This window comes from Colias eurytheme, chromosome 12 (assembly GCF_061535395.1).
Source record: "Colias eurytheme isolate Ceu_HAF_F1 chromosome 12, ilColEury1 Martin Lab GWU primary, whole genome shotgun sequence".
Lineage (NCBI taxonomy): Eukaryota > Metazoa > Arthropoda > Insecta > Lepidoptera > Pieridae > Colias > Colias eurytheme.
Genome location: NC_142991.1, coordinates 6,423,193 through 6,447,463, shown reverse-complemented (window position 1 = coordinate 6,447,463; position 24,271 = coordinate 6,423,193). Strand labels below are relative to the sequence as shown.

Here is a 24,271-nt window from a genome sequence, read left to right as displayed (position 1 = left end):
CTATAAATTGTAACCGTAAACGTCGTCGCAGAAGGCTTAATGTGTTTTCAATTGCCTAAGTCGATGGATTAGAAAGATAAACCGGTGAACAACTTTAATTCTACTAAAATAGCTCGTTAATATTCAAATGTATTATGTACTTATAACTCGATCAAGTTGCAATGAAATCACGAATATTTGCGACAAGCTTTATTATAAAAACTATTTTATGTAGACTGTCTAACAAAGTTTTTAATTCGTTTTAACGTGAGCTGCCGCCTGCCACGCTTTTTGTAATATGATATGCAAATTTCGTTGATATTTTTTTTTACCTACCATAAAAGGCAAAGTTATCAGTTTTAAACATTTTTCATATCTTAAAGCCTTGTAATATTATACAAAATTTCTTAGTACTATATTGATTGCGGTGAAAAGAAGAGCCAGGAAGTATTGTTTGAGCTACGAAGTATCGATACTTTTAGTTTTTTTTAATACCTTAGTTGTATGTGACTGGGCCTTATAGAGAAGAGTTATTTAGTTGTCCTTATGAAATAATTAAAAATGTTTCATTCAACAATTCAAACTAAATTAATCTTAACATAATTAAATTAAATGGCAAGCAGGCTTTCATACAAATAATTACAAATAATAATTCAGCATTTTATAAAAATTAATATGAACCATAACATGTTTATGGGTCAGGCAAATATTTATTATATTGTCTCTCAAAATAGACTAAATATGATTTGTAATAACATAAACAAGAACTTTATTCCATAATGAACAGGATTCAAATTCAAATGTAGTTCGCAATGCTTATTTTACAAATATTATACGACCTATTTTACCTTGGATTGTGATAGAGTTAATTAATTTCTATCTATTATTCTATTCCCGTTTATATAATCCACATCTTCCTGTATAATTGGGATTAATTATTTTAGATTTTAACATCGTTAAATATGCAAAAGCAATTGAGTAACAGGAAGGGCTGTAAAGAGGCAATAGATAATGTTTACGTTATTAATATTAGTGCATTATTAATACATATGAACCCCTTTAGCCAAACGTCAGTATCGCCAAGGAATAGGAATTGCTAACGCTAATTATTATTGACATAAGTTCATGACATTTTGGTAATGGTTTGGCCACACTACCAACGACGACAACGACCACGACCAAAATTCCAATCTTGCCGAAATTTATTCAAAATAAAATTTTGAAATCTCCCGTCATTATGGTATTCGGAAAAAAAATAATTGGAGATTAAGAGATTTTCATTAAAAGCTCATAAAAATTGAATATTGTTAAGCTTCAGATAAATAGTATTTTGCTCCTTTTGGGGTACCTATAGTGACTTGAAAATATATGATACGATTTCAGCTATTATCTTTTACATACCATGTTATAACTTGTAAAAAATGTTTTTTACCTTCAGTTAAACATGTATCCGTCGAATATGTAGTGCGACGTCTAACTACGAAATCTCCGACGTAGCATAAAATGTCGGTCTTAAAAATTCACAATTGAACACAATTTTAAGGCAGACAATTTTCAAGACCTCTTTCCTGCAAAGTTCGGGTCGTGCAAAACCAGTAAAACTGCTGGCATTTTCCTGTCGCCTTTGTTGCCACTAGCAACGTGACATTTAATACACGCCTCCGCTATTGTTAACCACACACCCTTCAATATTCTTTTATTAACTATATTAAACTTCACTTGAATGTGAACCTTAACACGAAAGTAGTAAGGTTAGAAATTCCTTTGTATAGTTTAATGCAAATTTTCTTTGCGACATTGTATGCTATGCAAATTAATAATTTGTAAAGCTTAACTTTTGTAGCATGGAGATCAAAATTATATCGCTACGAAACGACCACGTTTCTTGAGAAGTCAAAAATAGTTGCTTATTTGGTATTTTCATTAAATTTAAATATTCCATTAACTTTTACACAGGATTAACTCGTAGTTTCAAATGGCAAATATCTATTTCAATTTAAAGGGTTCAGCTTATAAAACCAATTTGTGTATAACCTTTCATTTTAGTGATATTATTTGCGATATTCCGGCAGAAACTCGACTATTGTTTCGGTTAATAAAAGCGTTTAATTTCAGTATTCTGAGCCCTTTGTTGTATTCAATAAATGTAATGAAATCGAAAGGGTGCCTTGAGGTTATAATTACGAGCCATATTTATGTGAGAGCTTTATTTATCGGTATGCAAATATTGTTAAAAATATTGAATGTTAACTGAAAATGTCTATTTCATTAATATTTGAAGATAAATTGGAAGATTTTACTGACTACGACTACGACTACTACGACTCGAAAATTTAATGATGTATGAAATGACACCTACCCTCTTCGACCTACGATAAAGTTTAAAGAATCAGCAATAAAGCATTGAAAATATAGAAATCCTTTTACATTTGCTGATGTTAATAGAGCAAAATAAACATTCAATTGAAATAGGTCTCCGTAGAAGATAATAGTTGGCACTAATAAATTTCGGATTCCACCCAAATGGTTATTAGTTATTACGGAAGGTACAATTACGTCACCGCACACGTGTTTAACCTACGTTTAGTTCGCCTTCATAACCATTAACAGCGACAGCCTAAGTTCCAAGCCAGCCCACGCACCCATTTCTTAGTTAATATTTCACTGGAATCAAATTACGAAACTCGTACGGGAACATATTGAGCATAGTATAAAGAGAAAAGTAAGTTATTTTCGAACAAAGGTACTATACATCGCGTCGTTCATGTACGCACGCAAGCTTGACGCACGCACACAACTCCGCTTGGTTCATGTACCGGTCTCGTGAGGGCCGCGCTAATGCTGTGAGTGGCCGGTGTTTGTTTGTACAATTATTTAATTAAGATATAAAGGTGACAAGCGACAACCCTGCAGCCCGAGAGTTTAGGTAACGTGCGCTCTTAAACGCGCGGGAGTCGGCCTACTTGTCTCTTTATACTATGTATTGAGGGAAGGGAAGCGCAGTTATTCGAAACACACGCTGAAACATCTTATAGCCCATGTGAACGTTTGGGAGAGTTATACGCCTCGTAATGGTCGCGACCTCGAATTACAAAAAAGTTAAATGTCAGCGTATTGCGGGAAGATACATTTTTATAGAACTTGTGTAGTAGGGAGCTGGGTGATATATCATCGTTATTTGAAATTAAATTTGTGATGTGTGTATATCTGCTTCTATTTTCAAATGTGGCTTATATGAATTTAGGCTTGGCTTTGGCTTAGGAATGATATAAACAAAAATTTAATAATCAAAACAAAGACACTATGCATTTTAGTTTATACGAACTAAAATATATATTTTGCTGTTTCACGTACTGTTTATTTGTATGAGAATCATTCTATAAAGCAAATAACTTTCATTGTATTCATTAAAGGTTATTTCTGAGGTATATCTTGAGACGTAGAAATTACTGAGGTGAAGCTTGAGATGTAAATCCCGTCATACAAGAGCGAGCTCTACATAATTATGAGTACCTATATTTTGACAAATTATTTCATATTCATTCTTGTAAATGGAAAAGCAAGTGATAATTTCTAAGTATTGTTTTTTACCTTCATTCATTTTAATGAGATAAATAACTTTCACGAGCTTAATGACGAGTGCTCAAAATAAACCTGTATAAATAGCTTAGTGGTTGATCGTAATTTACATTAAACCTCTCCAACGGGAAACTCTGTGAATAATTAAATATTGTCGTATTGCAAACAGCGGCCATTGCCATTGTAAGGGCTATCTTAATGCTACTTGAAAGTTTGAACCCTTTTAAGCCCTTCATTATCTTGAAAGCAATCTTAAATCCCATTTGCCATCGATTTGGCTGAAATATGTTTGAGATCTGAAGATATGTTTGTTTTGGTTGTGTCAGGTTGATATTGTAACACCCAATATTCAATGTTAATTCAATATTTTTAAGCTGTAGGTATCAAAAACATTTTTCTAAGTTTTAAGTACTATTGCAGATGATTAATATTAGTGAGAAGACAAATAAGTCTTTATAGTGTCTATTGAGGAAATTGATAATATTTAAACTTTTATCATTCGTATTTTTGCTTTGCATAGCCACTAGCCAGAATAAGTTTTATTTAGTACAAATCTTAACGTAACTTTGAACTTTCTGACTTTGAGATCCCTCACCTGTCACTAATCGCCGCATTTCTTCAGTAGAACTGTTTACCTTATCATGTTGTTTAATTAGAACGTTATTATTTTGCAGTTAAGTCTACAGCACCTATTACAGTCTACCCGTATTTGTTTTCAACTGGTACTTTATAACATATCCGATTTCTAAAAAACCTAAACTAAACTTCCTAGAAAAAAGACAAAACGTTACAAAATTGTTTCCTTATTTGTTGAAGCGAACGTCCAGTATCATAAAACAAGTTTTACACGAAAAACAAAGTTGTACATCGGCAAAATGAATGTTTCATTTGGGATCCGCTGACAGGAAATACGAAAATAAATCACGGAATATTACACTTGTATTTGGCTTTCAAACTTTATACAAAACGATATTATTGTATTAGGTTACATGATTGGATTACATTGTATGAAAATTTATATGGTTTTATATAAAAATAATATTGGCACGCGTTCTCGTATCTAGTCTTTTGCAAGCCATATGTCGGAGGTGCAGTCACCGCCAGGATATCTGCAATAAAAGAATAATTTTATTTATATGAGAAAATAATGGAACCATTCTTAAAATATTATTTTGACATAAGCGTGTGCTTAATTGTGACCATTATTTCAAAATATACTCTATATTGTATTCTATTATGAGGGGCGTCTGAAAAACAGCGCTGTTTTGGACAGCAATAACTGAGACGCAGCCTTTTGCTGTCTTGTAAGCACTATAACCAACTGTAATGTACTGTGTAATCCAATGTAATGTGATATGAGAAGCAATAAACATCTTTAATTTTTAAAATGTTACAATAATGTCTGAACAAAAATTCATGAACTGTTGTAAAGGAACAGACATTATTGAAATTGAATTTATCAGCGCAGATTTAAGCAATATTATACCTTATTTCATGTGGCAATACAGGACCATTAGGTTCGTTCCCAAAATGAACAAGAAAGTCTTCATCCAACTTCATTCCTCCATTCTCCCTGTCAATATTCATCTTCACAATCCACCCGCCCTGGTCAAGAGAAAGAAAATCGTTATCCCAGTGTGTATCTAACATTAATTAATCAATTTTCATTATACTATCGCCTTCAGGAAGTTAATTAATTCGAGCTTCCTAAGTTCCTACCATATTCAATTTTCTATTTATATCCATTAAAATCTCTACATATAAGGTCATATTGCCTGGCATTACGATCATGATATTGATATATTTAAACATAGATTATAGTCTCAATAAAATATTGCTTAATCGTGTGCAAAATCTGACGCAAATATAGATTAGAGACAGTAACATTTGCCAACTATGAATTAAAATCGCAACAAACCGTCATATTCATGTCATATTATACAAGAAGAAAGGAACAACTAAAACATACGACGTACAAAGAATAGGTAAAACGAAAATACAATATTGTAATTCCTACAAAGGATACAGCATAAAACTGGAGTTAGTCCGATATTAAATATAAGGCATCCGTATTGCGGCCCGCTTGGGACTAAACTGCTGGTATATAACCTACAAATAAAATACTTTGTCTTGGACCTTCACATGTGGAGCCGTGTAATGTTTAATAAAGCGCCGGAATTCTACGTTTCTGTGACCCCATATTCTCTTACATAGTTTTTAAGTGTACACATCCTCTACTACTATTTACTAGGCTGTTGTATAACTACATAAATATTAAATTTGTAACCGTATTTTCAATCTGTACCTAAACCCTTTTATAAGCGCGTTACAGAATTTAATTAATTGCCGTCAATTTGTGACTAAATATTAATTAATTATAAGAGGTCAAGGTAACAATTTATAATATTAAAGGTGAAATTATTTAACTTCTGAAATCTGAAAACGGTTAGTAATTAATAAGAATACAAAATGATCAGCTACCAAAAAAAATAAACATAATTACTTAAAATTAAAAAAAAATTCTTAAAATCAAAAACAAGACATCATTCAATAATTTGGTTACGTCTTTTATCAAACATACACTTACCTTACATAAGAGGCTCAGTTATGTAATTTTCATGCCTGTACAATAAAGCCTCACACGCGTGTGCGTGTGCGATAATAATATACTCATGTGAGTATATTATTATCATAACATACCTCTTTAACCATTTGAGGGTAGAATTGTTTGTCCCACGGAGAATAAAGCGACGAAGAGACGTACAAGCGCTTTCCATCCAGAGATAGTTGTAACATTTGAGGGCTGCCATAAAGCCTTTTACCCTTTATTGTGACAGGCTTTGACGGCTCCTAGATATGAAATATTCAATGTTTCAAATGGTACAAGTTTAAGGGAATCAATCAAACGTTATGGAGGGCTTTTCTAATTTTGAAACAGCTTTGTAATAGCGATTGTTTTGTTTTTGAATGGTTTATGTAAAAGTTACTGTCTATAGGCCTTGGTTATAGTTAAATAAAAATAACTTATAAACAGCCTATACAGATGACATTAAATAATAATAACAAAAATTGAATTATGAATCTTCCAAAAACATACATTTAAATGTTTGTAAAAGTACCTACTATAAACACAATAAATTTTCTAAAACATTACCAACACAGCAACATTTTTATTCCAATACCCACAATACAAAAAAGAACATTAATAACCAATGCCTGCAATACTAAGTTAATCGCTCGAACAAAACAAATAATCGTAAAAACTGCGAAACAAAATATTGGATTGCGTAAAGCCGTTGAAAGTAATTTAACGAACAAAGGGTAAACTGAAATGAAAGGAATGACACAGCGAAAAGGTAATTGTGTGAAGTCATGAAACATTAATTTGAAGCGTCATTCGAAATGAAAATGAGAAAATACCTTCAACTCTTTATCATCGACGACCTTCAAATTGTGGTTTGCTATTTGGCCGCCAAGGAATACTTGGCCAGTTAATTTTGGGTTCTTTGTATCAGATACGTCGTACTGTCTCACATCACCGTGCAACCAGCATGATAAATAAAGATATTTATCGTCCAGGGAAAGAAGAATATCACCTATCAAAGCTAAAAGAAACAACACAAGACTATAAGTTCCTCAAAATTTACCGCAGCACAATAAATTTCATGTTCTAAATTATTGTTCATCTTACCATTAATCTTACTTTCGACACCATCTCGCAAAACAATTTTTGGTGGAACATCGATAACTTTTTCAGCACTCCATAATCCGGTATCATTTTTGTAGAATCTGAAATATTAATTCAAAGCAACGACTGTTCTATGTATCCGGGGATAAAATAAGGTACTTAATTATATCCGAGCCATATTTCTTACCTGTACACATTCCCCTGTACCGCGCACCCCACAAATCCCTCGGCGGCTTTAGGATTATGGAGAAATCTAGTCTCAAGGGGTGCACACCCTTCTATTCCTAAATCTATGACTTGTATTAACTCGTGCGTCGACCATTTGTAAAAATTCAAGCATGTCCCATATCTCTCCGGGTTAGACAGGTCATCTGGATGGAATCCTCTGGAGAAATAAATGGTTTTGGTTTTTCAAAAATCAAGATTGCGAATAAACGTCTAACATTTTAATGTCATATTGGACTTTTCGTGACTTTAATATGAATAAGTTAATGAAAAAGCTGCTGTTTGAATTTATAATATTAAGAGAAAAATCGTACGATTTGAAATGTTTTGGTGATCCCCACTCGGTGGCTATCATAACATCGTGGTACGGTTGATACCAAAAGTCATATCCGAATTTCGCTTTCTTTTCTCCTTTGGCCCAAGAACCTAAAAATGACATAAGTTCACGATATGCTTTATGTAAGCAAAATTTAAAGAAAAACGATTAAATAATATAACAATATTGACCATATCTTTTATATAATTATTAATTATATTTAACATTTAACCCAAATTTCATGTAACATTTATAAAATTGATTTAATTTTCTGATTTAATTCTAGTCCGTAAATTTAATTAAAGCAATCACGCATAAATGAGCATTAATGACACCATCTCAAACATTCAAAGTATGCCTGTACCTGTCACTTTCAACGTCTTCGAATCAATGAGCACAAAATCACCTTTCCCATTTTCATCCCTATCGCCCATAGTCGAAATCATGACTTCGCCGGTCGCTAGGCAGTGTACCGAGTGCGGGAAACTGCAGTTGAACGACCTCATTTCAGAGCCATCGATTACCTGGTAATGAGATTTTCGGAGCATGAACACACTATGAAAAAGATATTGGGAGGCGATAAGACGCTCTCGACAAAGTTCGTTCAACATGTTACGGTACGATGAAATTGCTTTAATGCTAACCTTCGATTAGGTAATACTTCCGAACTTCGGCTTGCACAGATACTAAACTTACGGGAGGTACGTTACAAGTTTTAGTTTGTTATTTTGCTTAGGGGAGTTCGTGAGAAACCTGTAAAAATAGATCTTATGATCTTACGTAGTATCAAATTAACTTTGTGTTATATTACTTGAAGCAAATATTATCTATACAATATTAAAGTTGTATTATAATGTTGATTTTGGTCCTATGAAATACTTTTCCCCTAGGATGTTTTGATTCAGATTGTATAATGATTAATATACGTATACCTACTGTTCAAGACCTCTATAAAAAGAGTCGATAACCTAAAAGCTATACTTTTTATTACACGAATAATGCCCTGATCTCGTATTCTGTAAAGGGCAATAAAAGGTTAAATAGGACGCAATGTATGCTCAGTTCTCGCCCAAATAACTAGTTTGACATAGACCAAAATGTTCCAAGTTTGTAGATGGATCCTAGATGAGTTCTAGGTAGCCGTAATTTCACTTGTGAACTATGTGCCACTGAATAATTATTGCGCTCTAGTTGATGAACGACTTAATTGGGACGGGCAATTAACAATTATTGCTTTGCGTACATTTTACGTAAATTGTTTTATTGGCTACGTGTAATAAATGTAATCGAATCGTAATCCTTGTTGGTGTTAAATCGCAATTTAATTCGGGAGGCTCTTGATGAGTTATTACTTGCTATATTGACTAATGACACTAATGACCATACACTAATTAACACACATGGGAATAATAATGGATGATCTTATAAATCAAGAGATAAACAAATAACTTTTAACGACTTTAAATTATGACGGTATGCATTAATATTCAATACTTAATACCAACAATAAACCTTTCTTAACCATGTATCATTTAAATGTAGAATTTGAAGAGCTTAATTGTTATGTTACAGTATCAGAAATTGGTGTTAAGATTTGCTTCCCACTAAAAATGTAGATAGGTATATTAAATATAAACATCCAAGTATATTTTAACTACCCGAAAATCTGTCACGTCAAAAGCCATCACCGCGAAAGTTGCGAACTAGGAATCGCCGTAAAAAGTGGAAATTACAAAAGTTCCCTCGATTCATTGACATGAAAATTCAGTTTTATGAGTTCGCAAACAAGATTCCGCTTGTGTCCGCGACTGTACGAATATCAAGTTCTTAAGTATGGGACCGCAATAGAAACTTTATAGACCAGTATAAACGCTTCAGCACTATAAAAATGTACTTTACGTGGTCTTTAACCTCATGTTAATTGAACGCATATTCTTTGAAAACACATATAGCCATAGAAAAAAAGTAAAATATATTGTATTGAAAACACATCGTATCAATTCAATTGATTCGATATATGTATTTCATTTCCGTTCGTTTCATTTTCTCACCTGTAAATATAACGGGCTTAGAAAATATTTTATTTGTTATACCAACTTCAACAGTCTCTGATTTTTCATATTTTTATGTTTTATTAAAAGGACTTACTGAATTATTATTTTGGGAATTGACTCAATATTATAAATACATACATTTCTATTCTCTATAAGAAATATCCAAATTACATTGTCATAGATAATGCTCACCTTATGAAGCTCAGGTTTTCTAGGATTAGTCCCCACATCAAGCACAAAAACGTTACTAGAATGTAGGCTTGGACACACAAGCATGTCTCTCTTCAGCTCCGGCCTGTCGAAGCAGCTTGAGCAGACGTTCCAGCCGCTGTGATGTAACTCATCCTCTATCGTACCGGTATATGTACGATGAATTACCTGTAATTTTATCTATGTTTAGTCTTTCTCTTTAAGGTCACTTTTTATTATTTACTAGCGGTCCGCCCCGGCTTCGCCCGTGGTACATGTTTACGTTTTCTCTACATAAGAACCATCCTGGTACTTCAAGGAATATAATAAAAAAAGAATTATCGAAATCGGTCCACCCGTTCTCGAGTTATGCGCTTACCAACACATTTTGCGATTCATTTTTATATATAAGAAGATTTGTTATTAGTTTCAAATGCAGTTTTACAATTACAACACAATTTAAATATGCTCTTATTATACTCATAAGATATTTAATGCGTAACAATTCCTTTTGACACACGATGTCAATGAAAATCGCAAAGACGCACATAACAAAAGATTGCGTGTTGCCTTTCTCATATATTAAGTTATAATATGTGTCTTCATTTTCTTCAGTAATCTTGAATCTTTGGAGTAGTAGTTAGGTACTTTAATAAATATTATAAGATGACTTATAACTAATTCGGTAAGAATGAGTATTTAATAGACGCACATACATACACTTAAACAATCACATATTACTCTACAAACAATTCTAACTATTAATGAGCCTAAGTAACTCTGAATAATATTATGAGAGATGTTCTGTAAAAAGTCAAAACATACAACTATACATACTTAATAAATTTTCTCCTACACCACGAAGAGCTTAACATACATTTTCACTCAGAAGCTTCTAGAATAAAATGTACAAATAAAAGCTAATACCATTTACAAATAACTTAAACTGTGATACATCGGTGTGTTGCATTACGCTTGTTAATTTAGATCTGTACTGCGCTGGTCCGACACAATGATACTTTTCCGAGTTAAATCCTGAAATCCTTCTGGATTACTCGCTGTTATTGTCTCCCTAGAACACTGTTCTATACCGAGCGAGCGTTGGATATAATTCTATTTATTATATACTTTAGAGATTTATAAACAATGTAACAGTAGAATAATTATTATATGTTTACTATGCAAATAGTGATTGTGTAGTCTTCTTTGTATAATTGTGTAAAACAATTTTTTATGCTTATGCGAAAGCTTTTCAAACAAAAAAGGTACCCATTTTTATTTTATCAGGTTTAAGATAATGTAAGTGTATTCATTTATATTCAACTAGCAATTCGGTAGTATTGTTAGGAACCTATGTCATCTCCAGAAACATGGGCTTTCCAAAACGTCCAAATGTCACACGATAAAATCACAAATCTGAATATTATTACTCGTATTATATTAGTTTGAAACTACTACACTGATTCTAAGTAGATGATGACAATACATGAATATTGAGTGATACTTGGAAATAACAATTAACATCATATTATTAACAATTTTTGCTCATGTTGTACAAAGCTACTGTATTTTAAATATTATATTACGAAGAGTCATACAATAAATCGTATGTTAGCTACAACTGAGTGACCGAGAACATTGTAACAATACAGTCAGGAAATACGGTTGCTTTACGTGTAAATAAAAAGCATTGGCAATAGTAAAATCCGATAAGCATGAAGTTCAAGTCGGTCGAGTTTTCATTCGGTCGAATAGTTCACTGCAAATATTGGTTCATTCTATCGACGTTTGGACAGGGGGTTTAGTTCGAACATGCAATCTCAGTCTTACAAATATATCGATTGCAAAAAATACGTGCTCTCTCGCCTCGCAGTTCCTATTTGCGAAATTCAATATTGTTTTGTTTGGACTGCAATACGGTTAACGAGGTTTTGTGAGCTGTTTAAGGAGGGTGCCGAATATGATTGCAAATAACTAATAGCTCTTTTGAAATAATACGGCTTTTCTTTTCCCCTCTTCATTGTGGGTATTCTAATCTCCATCAATAATTCAATCTATAATCTCATGAAATATTTTATTAGTAATTTGTCTGAATACAGATTTTTTAGACATAAAATTAAGTGTTTTTGTTCGTTAATTGACCTTGGGCCCAAAATTAATAATTACTGTTTTTATACATAAGTTTATTTTACACAATATAAGAACCCATCTTGTGTATTGATCCATTTTAAACATCCAACATTAAAACAACATCACTGCATTATTAAGAAATATGTACTTACTTAGTACTGCGAGCGAATTTTTCTTTTGCTTAACAAAATTGTAATAACAAAATGTACCTGTGAATAAGTAGGAGATTCGGGGTGCACATCCACAGTAGATATGTAGTCTTGTTTAGTTTTATCTGGCTGCACACAGATCACGTACAGAAGGTCCTCTCTAGGGCCATTGTGAAATGCATCTAATGGCGTCGCGTACCCGGGACCCTTGCCTGTGGAATAATCTTTTATGTACACGCTTTAAGGACAAAGTGATTATTATATGAGAAGTTAATGTTGGGTAAGGTACTGTTGCTTTATAGCTGTAGGTAAAACATTGTTAAGTACCAGATTAATGCACTGGAACTTCTGCTGTACCACACAATCAACCATACATAATTAGATACTAATTGTTGAACACTACATGTACTAGTAGGTAGCTATTAATAGTACTATATTATCTGTGCTCCGTGCATATTTTCTATTTCCAATGTACTATAATTTATAACTATTATTTTTCGTATAATGCAAAATTGTAGGTTTTAAATTGAACTTTTTTATTTATTTATTTTTAAGTTCGGGAATTAGAGATTTGTTTTATACCTACTACACTGAGCCTGGCCCGAAAATGAAACGTCATTTGATGATCAATATAACATCTAAAGGTACTTATACATTCTCAAAAGTAACGCGGAGTAATTCTGTCTTGAAGAATGTTTGAAAAATTAGGGTGCTGTCAAAAACGCGCTTGGTAGTAAGCTGATACGGGACTCAACAGAAATATAAATGAATCCGCCACTCAATCACATTCCCTTAGCTGTAATATAATAATAAGGCTCCCATGATTTATTCTAGCCATGAATTATATAGGTTTATGATTAATGAGATTATTATTTTAATCTAGCACTCAATCACTCTGTATTCAATATTCACGACTTGATAATGGCATAATTACCCGCTAATTTGATGCAAACATAATAATGCAATTACGTCGTCTAAAAAATGTTGTTGATACATTTAGTGTAAATGTAGAAAAGTACTGAAATGTTAAATTCTTAAAGTATATGTCAAGCAGGATGTGTGCTGCTTTAATATTTATTAAGCAGAAATATTATTTTGATATTTAATACAAACTAACAGATTCCGTGAATACTACGTTACTTCTTTATAGGCATCAACCTGAGAACTATGAGATCTTGTCTTCAATCTTCGAACATATCTAATAAAACAAATAACAATGTCTGACAGGCGACCGAAATCTGAAAATAAATGCGCTTATCCCGTGACACAATAAAGGTATAAACCATTATAATACAACAATATATAATGCCATTTCTTATTTATTTTATTTGTCGTTAAACGTACGTAACGTACGGTATCGGTAGGGGCATCATATTGTCGGTTCTACAAAGAAAATGACAAATGTCATTTTCCTCGGCCGAATCATGTGCCTGACCGAGTTGCCTCGCGAGGCTGCTCTCTCTGTGGAGACCCGTCCGCCTAATGAAGATATTTCGGTTTGCCAAAAATTTACACCCGATAAATTTAAATAATTTGGAAAATCCAAAAGTGCACGCCTCATAATTTTTTTTAATAAATATTTATTAATTATTATTTTTGTTTATTTAATAACAATTAAACCACATCGAATCAGACCCTGAAAAATGAAAGGGTTCTATTCCTGAGCATACTCAAGCGTTAGAGAAAAAAAAGACTCGATTAGTAAAGTATTTCGGTCGCTATCGTGTTAACAAGAAAAAGGATCCGCACATACAGACACACGGACGTCCAAGACAGAACTTTTTTAAACTGTTTTTTAACTAGTTTAAATAACAAAAATGACATCAAAAATATCATGAACGTTAAAAATAGTGTTTTTTCTTAATATGTGTGTGTATGTATTATCTTACAAGTGCAATGTATGATACATAAAGACATTTTAAGTTTGAAAAATCAGATTTTTTGCGCGAAGTGACAGTAGTACCCACCTCAACGCTTCGCTTATGAGGCGTGCAAAAGAGAAAGTAAAGCTATCACCTTTTAAACATTATTAAAATTTGCACCAAAAATACAAAACTAATTAATTTTGAGGTTATCAAACTAAAAATAAACAGAGCGAGAGCTAAAATTATTCAATTACTAACATGGAGGGAGCGTCCCTCGCTTCTGTAATCGCGTCAGGTAATGCCTGCATATAAATTACTCCTTTGTGTTGTGTAATCTCATCAGTCGGCTATTGTTTGTTTATCATACGAATATGCATCCATAACTTAACACGCATCGTAATTTTGTTACGGCCACAATCACGCGCCTTTAAATTATGAATGTCCATATGAGTTTGCGTTTTACGGACATTAATTAATGATTTTGCGAAGGTCGTTTAATATGTATAGTTCTCATAGACATGTGTTGATTTTGTACGATGCACAGTTTTGTTTAATCTCTATTATTTATTAGATAATATCACACTAAAACCTAAAATCAGACCGTCTGTCTTATCCCACATTTTACGACTCTCTTGACGACATACTGGAAGATTTTCTAAAAATATTGTCTTCTAAAAGTAGGTTATAACTATAACGTTAAGTTGTAAAAAATATAGGATAAAAGGGTCTTAACAAATTACAATATAAAACATCACGATCGTTATTGGTTTATTATATCTGGAAAGCTTTCTTATCTTGAAAAACATGATCCTTGAGGTTTTTATAACCATTTCTTTATCCACATAATAAATTAGAGAGTTGTTGCATAAATACAAAATTTGAATATTGTTAGAATTGGTTATAGGCAAGTAGGTACGTCATACAAGGTAAATTAATTTCATCTTTTGCGTTATCGTAAGAACGTGATTCGTTCATTGAGATAATATTAATAATGGAGCAGACACCACGAACAAAATCTGTGCGCCAAGATGGCGGGGCGCGCGAATGACGGCTAGACAGTCATAGATTATGCGATGTCACTGACTCACCGCTATAGAGGCGACACTTTGTTTCTTTCTGTTTATTTTTTTGGGTGCCACTCCTTACATGCACGTTGACTTGAAATTTTCTTTGTACTTACTTAATATTTATTTTAGATATAAACTGACTTTACTACGCGGGGCTAACAATATCTGGCATATAATATAGGATGAGGAGGTTCAATATGGGCTATGGGAAGTTTCATTCCTTACAAATTGAGCCTTTTTTAGAAAAAAAATAAAAGCCGTGTAAAAATTGTGTTTATTTATATTTAGTTCATCATCCTCAGAACATGTTCCCGGCTCAGAAATTGCTTGTATTGTTCCAGTACTATTGTAGCACACCTTCGGCTAAAATAAATATAATAATAATAATGTTAGTGATGGCTAAAATAATATTTTATTTGTTATACAAATCCGTAAAATTTTATTATTATTACTAACATCAATACAAGGAACAGCAGACTTCTTTAGAATACGCCTTCCCGCTTTTGTGGTATATTTATCCTCATCGCGAAAATGCAATGAACAGACGCTAGTTCTATCGGATGGTAACCAGGTTTCTTCACTGCGGTTGTTTTGGACAAATTTTACCCATTTTTCCCTTTCTTCACGACCCAGACTTGGAAACCTTGAATAGAAAAAATATTAATCTCTGAACTAGCGGTCCGCCCCGGCTTCGCCCGTGGTACATATTTCGCAATAAAAAGTAGCCTATGTTTTTTCTCAGGGTCTAAAGATTGTCTGTGACAAATTTCATCAAAATCGGTCCAATAGTTTATGAGCCTATTTATTACAATCAAACAAACAAACAAAGTTTTCCTCTTTATAATATTAGTGCAGATAAATAAATAATAATTCAATTATACGTTCAAGTCAGTAGCTTATACAATATCAATTAAAATTGATTAAAATCAATTAACAAAAAAAAAAAATGGTGATTAAGTAATTGATTTTCATATTTCATGATTTCACCTTTTTTCAATTAACAACCAGTCTATGATTTTCTAAATATGTAAAATTATTATTTTATACTATAAAAATATACGCCAGCAAATATTACTAACAACACTTATTTCATGCCCAATGTCATATCTTAAATTTTTAATCTATGACAAATGACGCAAAATGTCGCCCGCCAAAAATTTTATTCTAACTAAGTTTTAAAAATTATTATCTAGTTAGTTACTTACTGATTGAAAAGTTATTCCTTTGCACTTTTCCGTATTATTTGTATTATTTGTGCAATATCGTAACACACACGTAGGCATATTTGATGCGTTTCACTTTAAAACAAATAAAAAATGAGCGTGACGTTCGCGCCAATGAGCGAGCAAGCGACTGAGTGCAGTTACGCCACATGACGTATGTTGAGTGGAACATAAGTGGTGTAGGCGGTATCGACTCCATATTAATATTATCTCAATGGATTCGTTACGATAGAAAATCTATACTTCTATACTAATATTATAAAGAGGAAAGGTTTGTAATTATGTATGTATGTATGTATGGTTTTCACGCGTAAACTACTGGACCGATTTAAAATATTCTTTCACCATTAGAAAGCTGCATCTTCACTGAGCAACATAGGCTATATGCATTTTCAAAAAAATTAGAGATCATTACCAAAAATTCAATAATGTAACCCAAGGTGTAAAAAATTCCTTAATAAAAATTCTGTCATCGCGTGCGCTACGGAATCTATTCTTTGAAGTACGAGGATGGTTCTTATGAAAAAAAACGTAATCATGTAGGTAGGTACCACGGTCCACGGGCGAAGCCGGGGCGGACATAATTATTTTACATTTTGTTTTATTTAAAGGTTTTCTATTCTGTTTTGATGAAACAGTTGTAAAGTTTCGTTAAGTATATAAAACATATTAAAAAAACATTCATTCTCCCCCTTTTTCATAATTAATTAATGTTTTCAAAATGTAACCTGATTGTTAAAAAGTGTTTTTAAAATATATCATACCAGTTTTCTATACTTTTCCTAGCATAAACAAAATTAAAAAAGAAATAGATTTGATTGTATAAAATGAATGAATCATCAGTTAATGAATGGCACATGAAATTTCGCCGTGTTACTAATAAAAGCAAATATGTGCTCAATTATGGTTAATGAGGTGTACACGAATATAAAATTATTTAAATATTTATGAATACTGTATTCAATTTGAGTATTCAAATAAATGAAGGTTATTGTATGTTGATACATTTATTTTATAAGAATACTTCAGTTTAATGGTCTACTTTTATTCCACTCATAATAGCGCTATTATATACTACACACATACAATTAAAATTTTGGCTGTGACACTGTTTTTTGTATTTTTTATTTCGTTTGTTGCATGTTTTTTTAGAAGAAATAAAAAAAACAATATGAATACTTGGTGCTTTATATCACTTATGTATGTTTTATCTTCTAAAAATAATTCAGTTCCGCTTTATCTGTAATGAACTGAATGCATGTAGCATAAATGATTTGATTTTTTTACCATCCATTTGATAATGAGAGAAGAAGCTGCACTGCTGCAAAATATAGGTACTAATAATATAATCCATTACTCATATTGCCGTTTGTAAATACGAAAATAGTGGAATAAGAACTAAATTAATTTATCCTCATCATAACTGCATTATGTAAATACAAAACAACCCTTTAGTTTTTATAAAAATTATAAATCACATTTTTTTAATTAAACTCAAAATAAAATTTCCCCTATTCCTCATTCATATTAAAAGCAAGTACATATATAATTATCCCCAAAGATATTTCTTTTCAATCGACAAGCTTGGGTCATCTTTTACTACGAGCCCATCAGGTAGCCGTATAAAAAAGCGTCTTTACATCTTTGATAGAAGTTCCTGATAGCTTTACAAGTAGGTTACCGCCTCTGAAAAAACCTATTGAGAAAGAATGTCAACAAAGATTTCTTTGGTACTGTTTTCTTAGGTTTTTAATGAATATGGTCGGAACGAAATATCTATATGTTTTGAAGGCTTTCAGCATTTATATTTATTTATAAATGATTGCAAATACACACATATTTATTACAACCAATTTACATAATATTTATAAAAGACTTTTAATGTCTTCACTTAAGAAATAATAAAAGGGGTGTAGCAGTAAATATTGTTCTGAATAATTTAATGAAAGAAAGCAATGCAACTGCAAGCAAAGTTATACTGAATACACATAGCGACCCACACAAAGTATACATATATTATCTTTTTTAACAAACATATTGTTATCATATGTTTATTTAAATTGGTTTAAAGTACTGATAATTCGATACAACTCGTCTTGTGACAAGTCAAACAAACGCTGAGATATCGATAAAATAATTCAACTTCTTAAAATTCTGTTCACACTTCACACATAGGTAATGGACCTACATGTTTTTGTTATTATTCTACAGTTAAAAACTTTTATCATAGATATATAGGTAACTAGCGGTCCGCCCCGGCTTCGCCCGTGGTACATGTTTACGTTTTCTCTACATAAGAACCATCCTCGTACTTCAAGGAATATAATAAAAAAAGAATTATCGAAATCGGTTCAGCCGTTCTCGAGTTATGCGCTTACCAACACATTTTGCGATTCATTTTTATATATAAGAAGATTATAGTGATATTTATGTTTATCTCCGGACAGGAATTCAAAATATTTTCGTATTTCAAAATCAACCTTATTGCTTACAACTTTACGACCAAGTTGCACAAACCGGTTCTTATTTACTGAAGACTGAAGTAACGTAGGTACTAATTTACTAAATAAATACTACATTTTGGTAGCAAAATTTCAGTTTTATTTCTGTTAAAATAGAGTTATTTTTCAAAATAGCATTTGTTTTAAAAATATCTCAACTCCTTATCAAGGCCGCATAATAGATAAAACTGGTTGAGCTCTGATGAAGCGTATTGTTTACTAACAAGAAAATCAATTTTTAACCCATATAAAACGGCGCAGACGAATTATCTCCATACCTCTTTAGAACTACGACTTAAATATTACAATAGTTAATACTTTTTAATGTTTACTTACAGCAAGACATTTTATATCCAATATTTTGTCACTCACGAGTAAATAACTGACAGATAAAATAACCGGTCGAATGATCACTGACATACGCGACGCTCAAAGATTACGGTAAACGCTCGTAAACGTATCTTTCTATAGCCGTCTCTTTCTTTCACAGTACATACATTTATATGTTAATGCCTGAGTAATTAGGTGCAAAACACTCAAATTTTACGTCCCAGACATTCGCTATAGCGTTATTTTAATTTCATTAATGAATACGTCGTGATTTCATCATGGGAAATAAAGTTAATTGTATGTTGTACATCGCGATCGCAACGCTTATAAAGCATGTAGGTATGTAAGCATTTTAATTTTTGTTTAATAATTGATGTCGTGTGTATAAAGACGTGTGGCCTGGAATTTAAAAATAAATCTTATATATATGTCACCTTAAAACCGGTAGATTTTTAATACAGTAGTTCTTTTGCGATAAACAAAACTTTTATTAGGTTTATTAGGTACTCTACTCAAAATTTGTGTTCTACGTTAATAACAATAAAAATAATTTTCCAATAATCGAAAGCAATAAAAGTAGTACCTTTCAAATGATAAGTTAAACGTGAGTACAACTTGACAATACGAAACAAATTGTCTTTATGCCTTACCCAGATACGTGAGCAAAGACATCATTCGATGCAACATTCCCTCGCTAAAACCAGTGAAGGCGAAGATACTTTTCAGCAAAATTGTAGCTACTGAAATAAGACAGAGATATGCTACGTACGTGCTTTGCCTGCAAATCGCGTATTCACTTGCCGTCATAGTCTTTGAAAGATTAACTGTTTCAAACTAAAGTTTATTGTCACAATTTGTATCGTCCTTTAATATTAATTAAATATAAAGTTTTTTATACATTTAAAAGCTAACACAATTCATCGCTTACGCGACATAAAACTTCTACGCGCAGACTTGCGCCTGTGTGAATGATTATCTTGCATTATTCTCCGCAAACTAGAATGTTGATGAAACTCGTGACGTATAGAAATTTGTCTGCTTATATTTTTAAACAGAATTTGCCACAGCGCTTTGTCCTTATTTTTCCACAATAAATCTGCAGTCTTCTCCTTAATCCTACGCATATTTTCCTCCAGTCTCCTAGCTTTTATTTCCATTTGTATGAGCGAACGGGTCGTATTTGTCAAAAGGCGGTACAGGTATTCTTTTCTCCTCGTTTTCCTCGGTTCCGAGACGGTCGCATTTATCATGGACTCGTATTGAATGGAGTCTGGCTCTTGAGTTTCGTTTATAATCCGCGATTGTTCGGTTTTGATACGGAGCAAAATACCGGCAAGGACAATTACGAATGCAAAACTTAGGAGCATGAAAAGTTTGGCGTGGTTGTAGAGGGGTTTCGAAATAAAATTCATGACAGCGCTGTTTACTACATATTACGTGATGAAATGTTTGTTTGTTTGTTAAATGGATCGTGTCAGCAACAAGTCACGTGTTCGCGAGGCGGAACGCATGAGGCGCCCTCTCGCGTCGTCAGCAAAAACGGTACTGAGTTGAGGGAAAACACGCCGGCCGGTGCGACGCGCCCTGCGAGTTTCCCGATGACTTTTCCACTGAGATGCGCGAAATTTAAGGAAAGGTGGATGTGGCATGTTAATGTCTAAAACACGTTGTAATTTTTAACTTATTCTAGCATATCAGGCCTCTATGCGATGTTCTTCTCACAATTGGCTAATGAACAAAAATGTTGTGTACAGTGGATATTATTTAATATTGATCGAAAATCAATTGAAAGTTTTATAGAATTTGTAGATTAATATATAGAAAATAATCGACAAATATTATTATTTAAAAATCTTCGTTATTTATTTAGATGCGCTTTTCAAGAAACTTTCGTAGCTCGTTGGCAAGTGCGTAAGTAACAAAGGAAGGGGCATGAACTCGTCTACCTACAATGTCTCACTAGTTTCAGTAACAAATGTTTGTCTTATAGCTTTATAAACCCAGAACATGAAGGTATAATGATCTATTCTATTATGTAAAATATTATGGATAGAATTTCTTAATAAGCGGGCCGTAACATTATAATCTACCTTTCACTATGAAGATATTTTATAACAATGTAGTAAATAATGGTTTTTATGTGTGTGTTTTCAATGAATAAAATATATAAAGTATAATCCTTACATTTGTTCAACATTGGACAACTACTGATGTGAGAATATCTTACAGATGAAAATAACTTGTCCCTACTGCATGTGCTTGAATAGATAATCTTCAGAAACTTTAAAATAAGTGTAAAATATTTTTATATAATTTGTATCCGGTCTACCAGAATCTGATGGCATATTTATATTTAAAAAATATAAGATTTTTATGTGGCAACTTATTTGACAACTATCAAATTGGATGTCAAATTATTTGTCTTTTTTGCAGTTGATGAATAATTTTTAGGATTTTGTCTAAAAAATCTTCGAAAATGTCTAAAAAGCCGCTGCGATCACAAGCAAGAGGTGTTGTTTATAATGTTTATAGAAAAACATTCTATGAAGAAGGGTCAAAAATATCACAATTTTCAATTTTGAAGATTTTATTGGTAAATTGGACTTACCCGTTTTGATACTATAAATTAAAAAATATTATATGTAGGTAACTACATAATATAATATTGTTTGTTGATTAGAATATAATTTTATGAAAACTTATTACAGGAGTTTCCAATACGGCTATTCGTCAAGTCCAAGCTGTCCAAGTCAATTTTATAATGTGTGTCTGTTAATACTTACGAAAATAAACATAATTTAATTTTATTTTTATTTTATTTTATAAAAAATTATAAGCAGTTTTGATCTACATTATCATTATATCGATATTTTCACATGGCATACTGGTAATGAATATACAAATATAGGTATGTGTAAATAATAATATGTATTTATACCTGTATAAAAGTAATTTGTATAATTGTATATTATACATGTAAGTATGTACCTACATAACATTAAGTGGATATCTCATTATTAAGTACAGTATTGTCCACTTATGTAATGTGAGTAATGATATTGAGGACAAAATAAAAAATAAGCAGTATCAAGATCGTTCAGTCCATTTTCCCTAGGGTTGCACACTCAAAATTTTGATTTCCCTAATTGCCATCAGATTCTGGTTTACCTATACTACTTCCTACGTATTGAATACCGACTAAAATGTAAAATCGATCTTCTATAGGGTTATTAGTATTATTCGTTGTATTGTTAATCTTTGTACTAATTTGAATATGTATACCTAACGATGAATGATAAATAATCATATTAAATTCTTAAGTTGCTTCTGATTTACAAAATATTTTTTTACACATTGGCATACCTATAAAAACTGTTTAGTTCAACATAGAGATGTGAGAATGGCAGGTTCAGTACTTTTATACCAGCGTATACTAAAATTCGGTTGCATTTAACCAACGCCGTTAACATGTTATGAATATTCGATTTCAAGAATATTTACAGTTACGCTGGCAACACATCTGCCGCACGGGAGATATCCCAAATACTGACATTACTATTGGATTGCCGTGCTAACACTTTTACCGATGTATGCTGTGCTGAATTGCTGATGGATGTGTTTGCTTGTGTGCGTCAAAACAATACAGGGTTGATATACGCTGTTTGGCAGATGCATTTGATTGATAGGGTGTTTTAAAAAATATATATGGTCGAATTGAGAACCTCCTCCTTTTTTGAAGTCGGTTAAAAATATTTGAATCTGTATTATAAGCAGCGCACGCATTGATTTGCTTAAATTTGGAATGGAGCTAATAAGATATTAAAATACTGAAGTCGATTGAATTTTAATTAATTAGCGAATGCGAATTTAAGACACTCGTAGTTAAGTTTCCACGACACGTGCAAAAGCACGTCATTTCCTAAAACATTTGTTTTAATAAACATATTATATTCAGATTAACTTCCATATTTGTCTTTTTGTAATTCTAATATTGAAGACGAACAAAACAAAATTAAATCATTCATGTTTTTACCTTGCGCTAAAACAATTGTATTCTATTACAAATTACAATCTTCTCCCTAGGCATTTTTCATCACGACGCGACGTCTTATTGCAAAAAGTCATGAAATTAACATTGCAGCCAACATTTGAGCTAATACAAAGAAACGACTTCATAAAATCACAGAGATCCTCAACACTCCTCTGTTTTCCAAGCCCAGCTGCCGCCGGAAGATAAGCGACCCTTTCTTTTAACTTTTCTTCTTTTAAATTGATTTTTTCCAGGAAAAAAGTGTCTATAAAATTTTAACAGCGTCTAAGACGTTACAAGTTTCGTGAAGTGACTATAACTTTCATATCGATTTCAAATTTACAAAGGGGACTGGGATACCTACTCTTTGCCAAATTGAATCGCGTTGAATATTTTATAAAAAATCCCTTACGTTTAATGCTTCTTTCTTGTTAAACAATAGCATCGTTTGAAGTGTGCTGATCTTGTTTGCGTAAAAATATATGACATTCTTTATGTAAGTATACTCTATACAGAATTAATGAAGATTGATCATTTAAAACAAAATTTATCGTAAAAAAATAAATTTGTAATTCAAATCAACGTAATATATTTTGAAAATTCAAAAAACATTGTACAGTATTAAAGTATTATTTAGATCATGAGCTGTAATACAAAACAGTTATATTTAACGTCAGGTATGCAGTCTAATAACGTCATCTCGACACAAGCGCACGTACAAAGGCTCACAAGAATGCATGCTAAGGACACTTCCTTCTGCCTTTGTCAGCCTCGCTACAGGAAGAACCCGATTTGGCTGCTTTAGCCTAAATATAATTTATATTCTCGTTTTTATGAAACTCACATTTCACATAGACTTTTCACTTCGCTCTCCAGCTAGCCAAATCGCGTTACGCAAAATTTCCAAACTCTAATATAAAAATATGTTTTTATAAACTCAAAACTG

The 24,271-nt window shown here is 32.2% G+C and overlaps 1 protein-coding gene across 3 annotated transcripts; it reads right to left on the bottom strand.

Moving 5' to 3' along the window:
* Positions 1-4,479: 4,479 nt before the first annotated feature.
* Positions 4,480-20,802, bottom strand: LOC149904109 (methanethiol oxidase). Of its 3 annotated transcripts, none has more exons than XM_090108083.1 (11): positions 20,065-20,802; positions 12,370-12,521; positions 10,034-10,219; positions 8,152-8,311; positions 7,786-7,897; positions 7,434-7,631; positions 7,250-7,347; positions 6,979-7,163; positions 6,259-6,408; positions 5,045-5,163; positions 4,480-4,667 (listed from the first exon to the last, which is right to left on the bottom strand). In XM_090108083.1, the coding sequence occupies exons 3-11, from the start codon at positions 10,115-10,117 to the stop codon at positions 4,619-4,621; spliced, it is 1,155 nt and encodes a 384-aa protein (XP_089964209.1). In that variant the 5' UTR covers positions 10,118-10,219; positions 12,370-12,521; positions 20,065-20,802; the 3' UTR covers positions 4,480-4,618. The 3 variants fall into 3 exon arrangements, with proteins under 3 accessions (XP_089964209.1, XP_089964207.1, XP_089964208.1); XM_090108081.1 differs by lacking the exon at positions 20,065-20,802 and adding an exon at positions 19,946-20,013; XM_090108082.1 differs by lacking the exon at positions 20,065-20,802 and adding an exon at positions 19,302-19,380.
* Between the last annotated feature and the right edge of the window lie 3,469 nt (positions 20,803-24,271).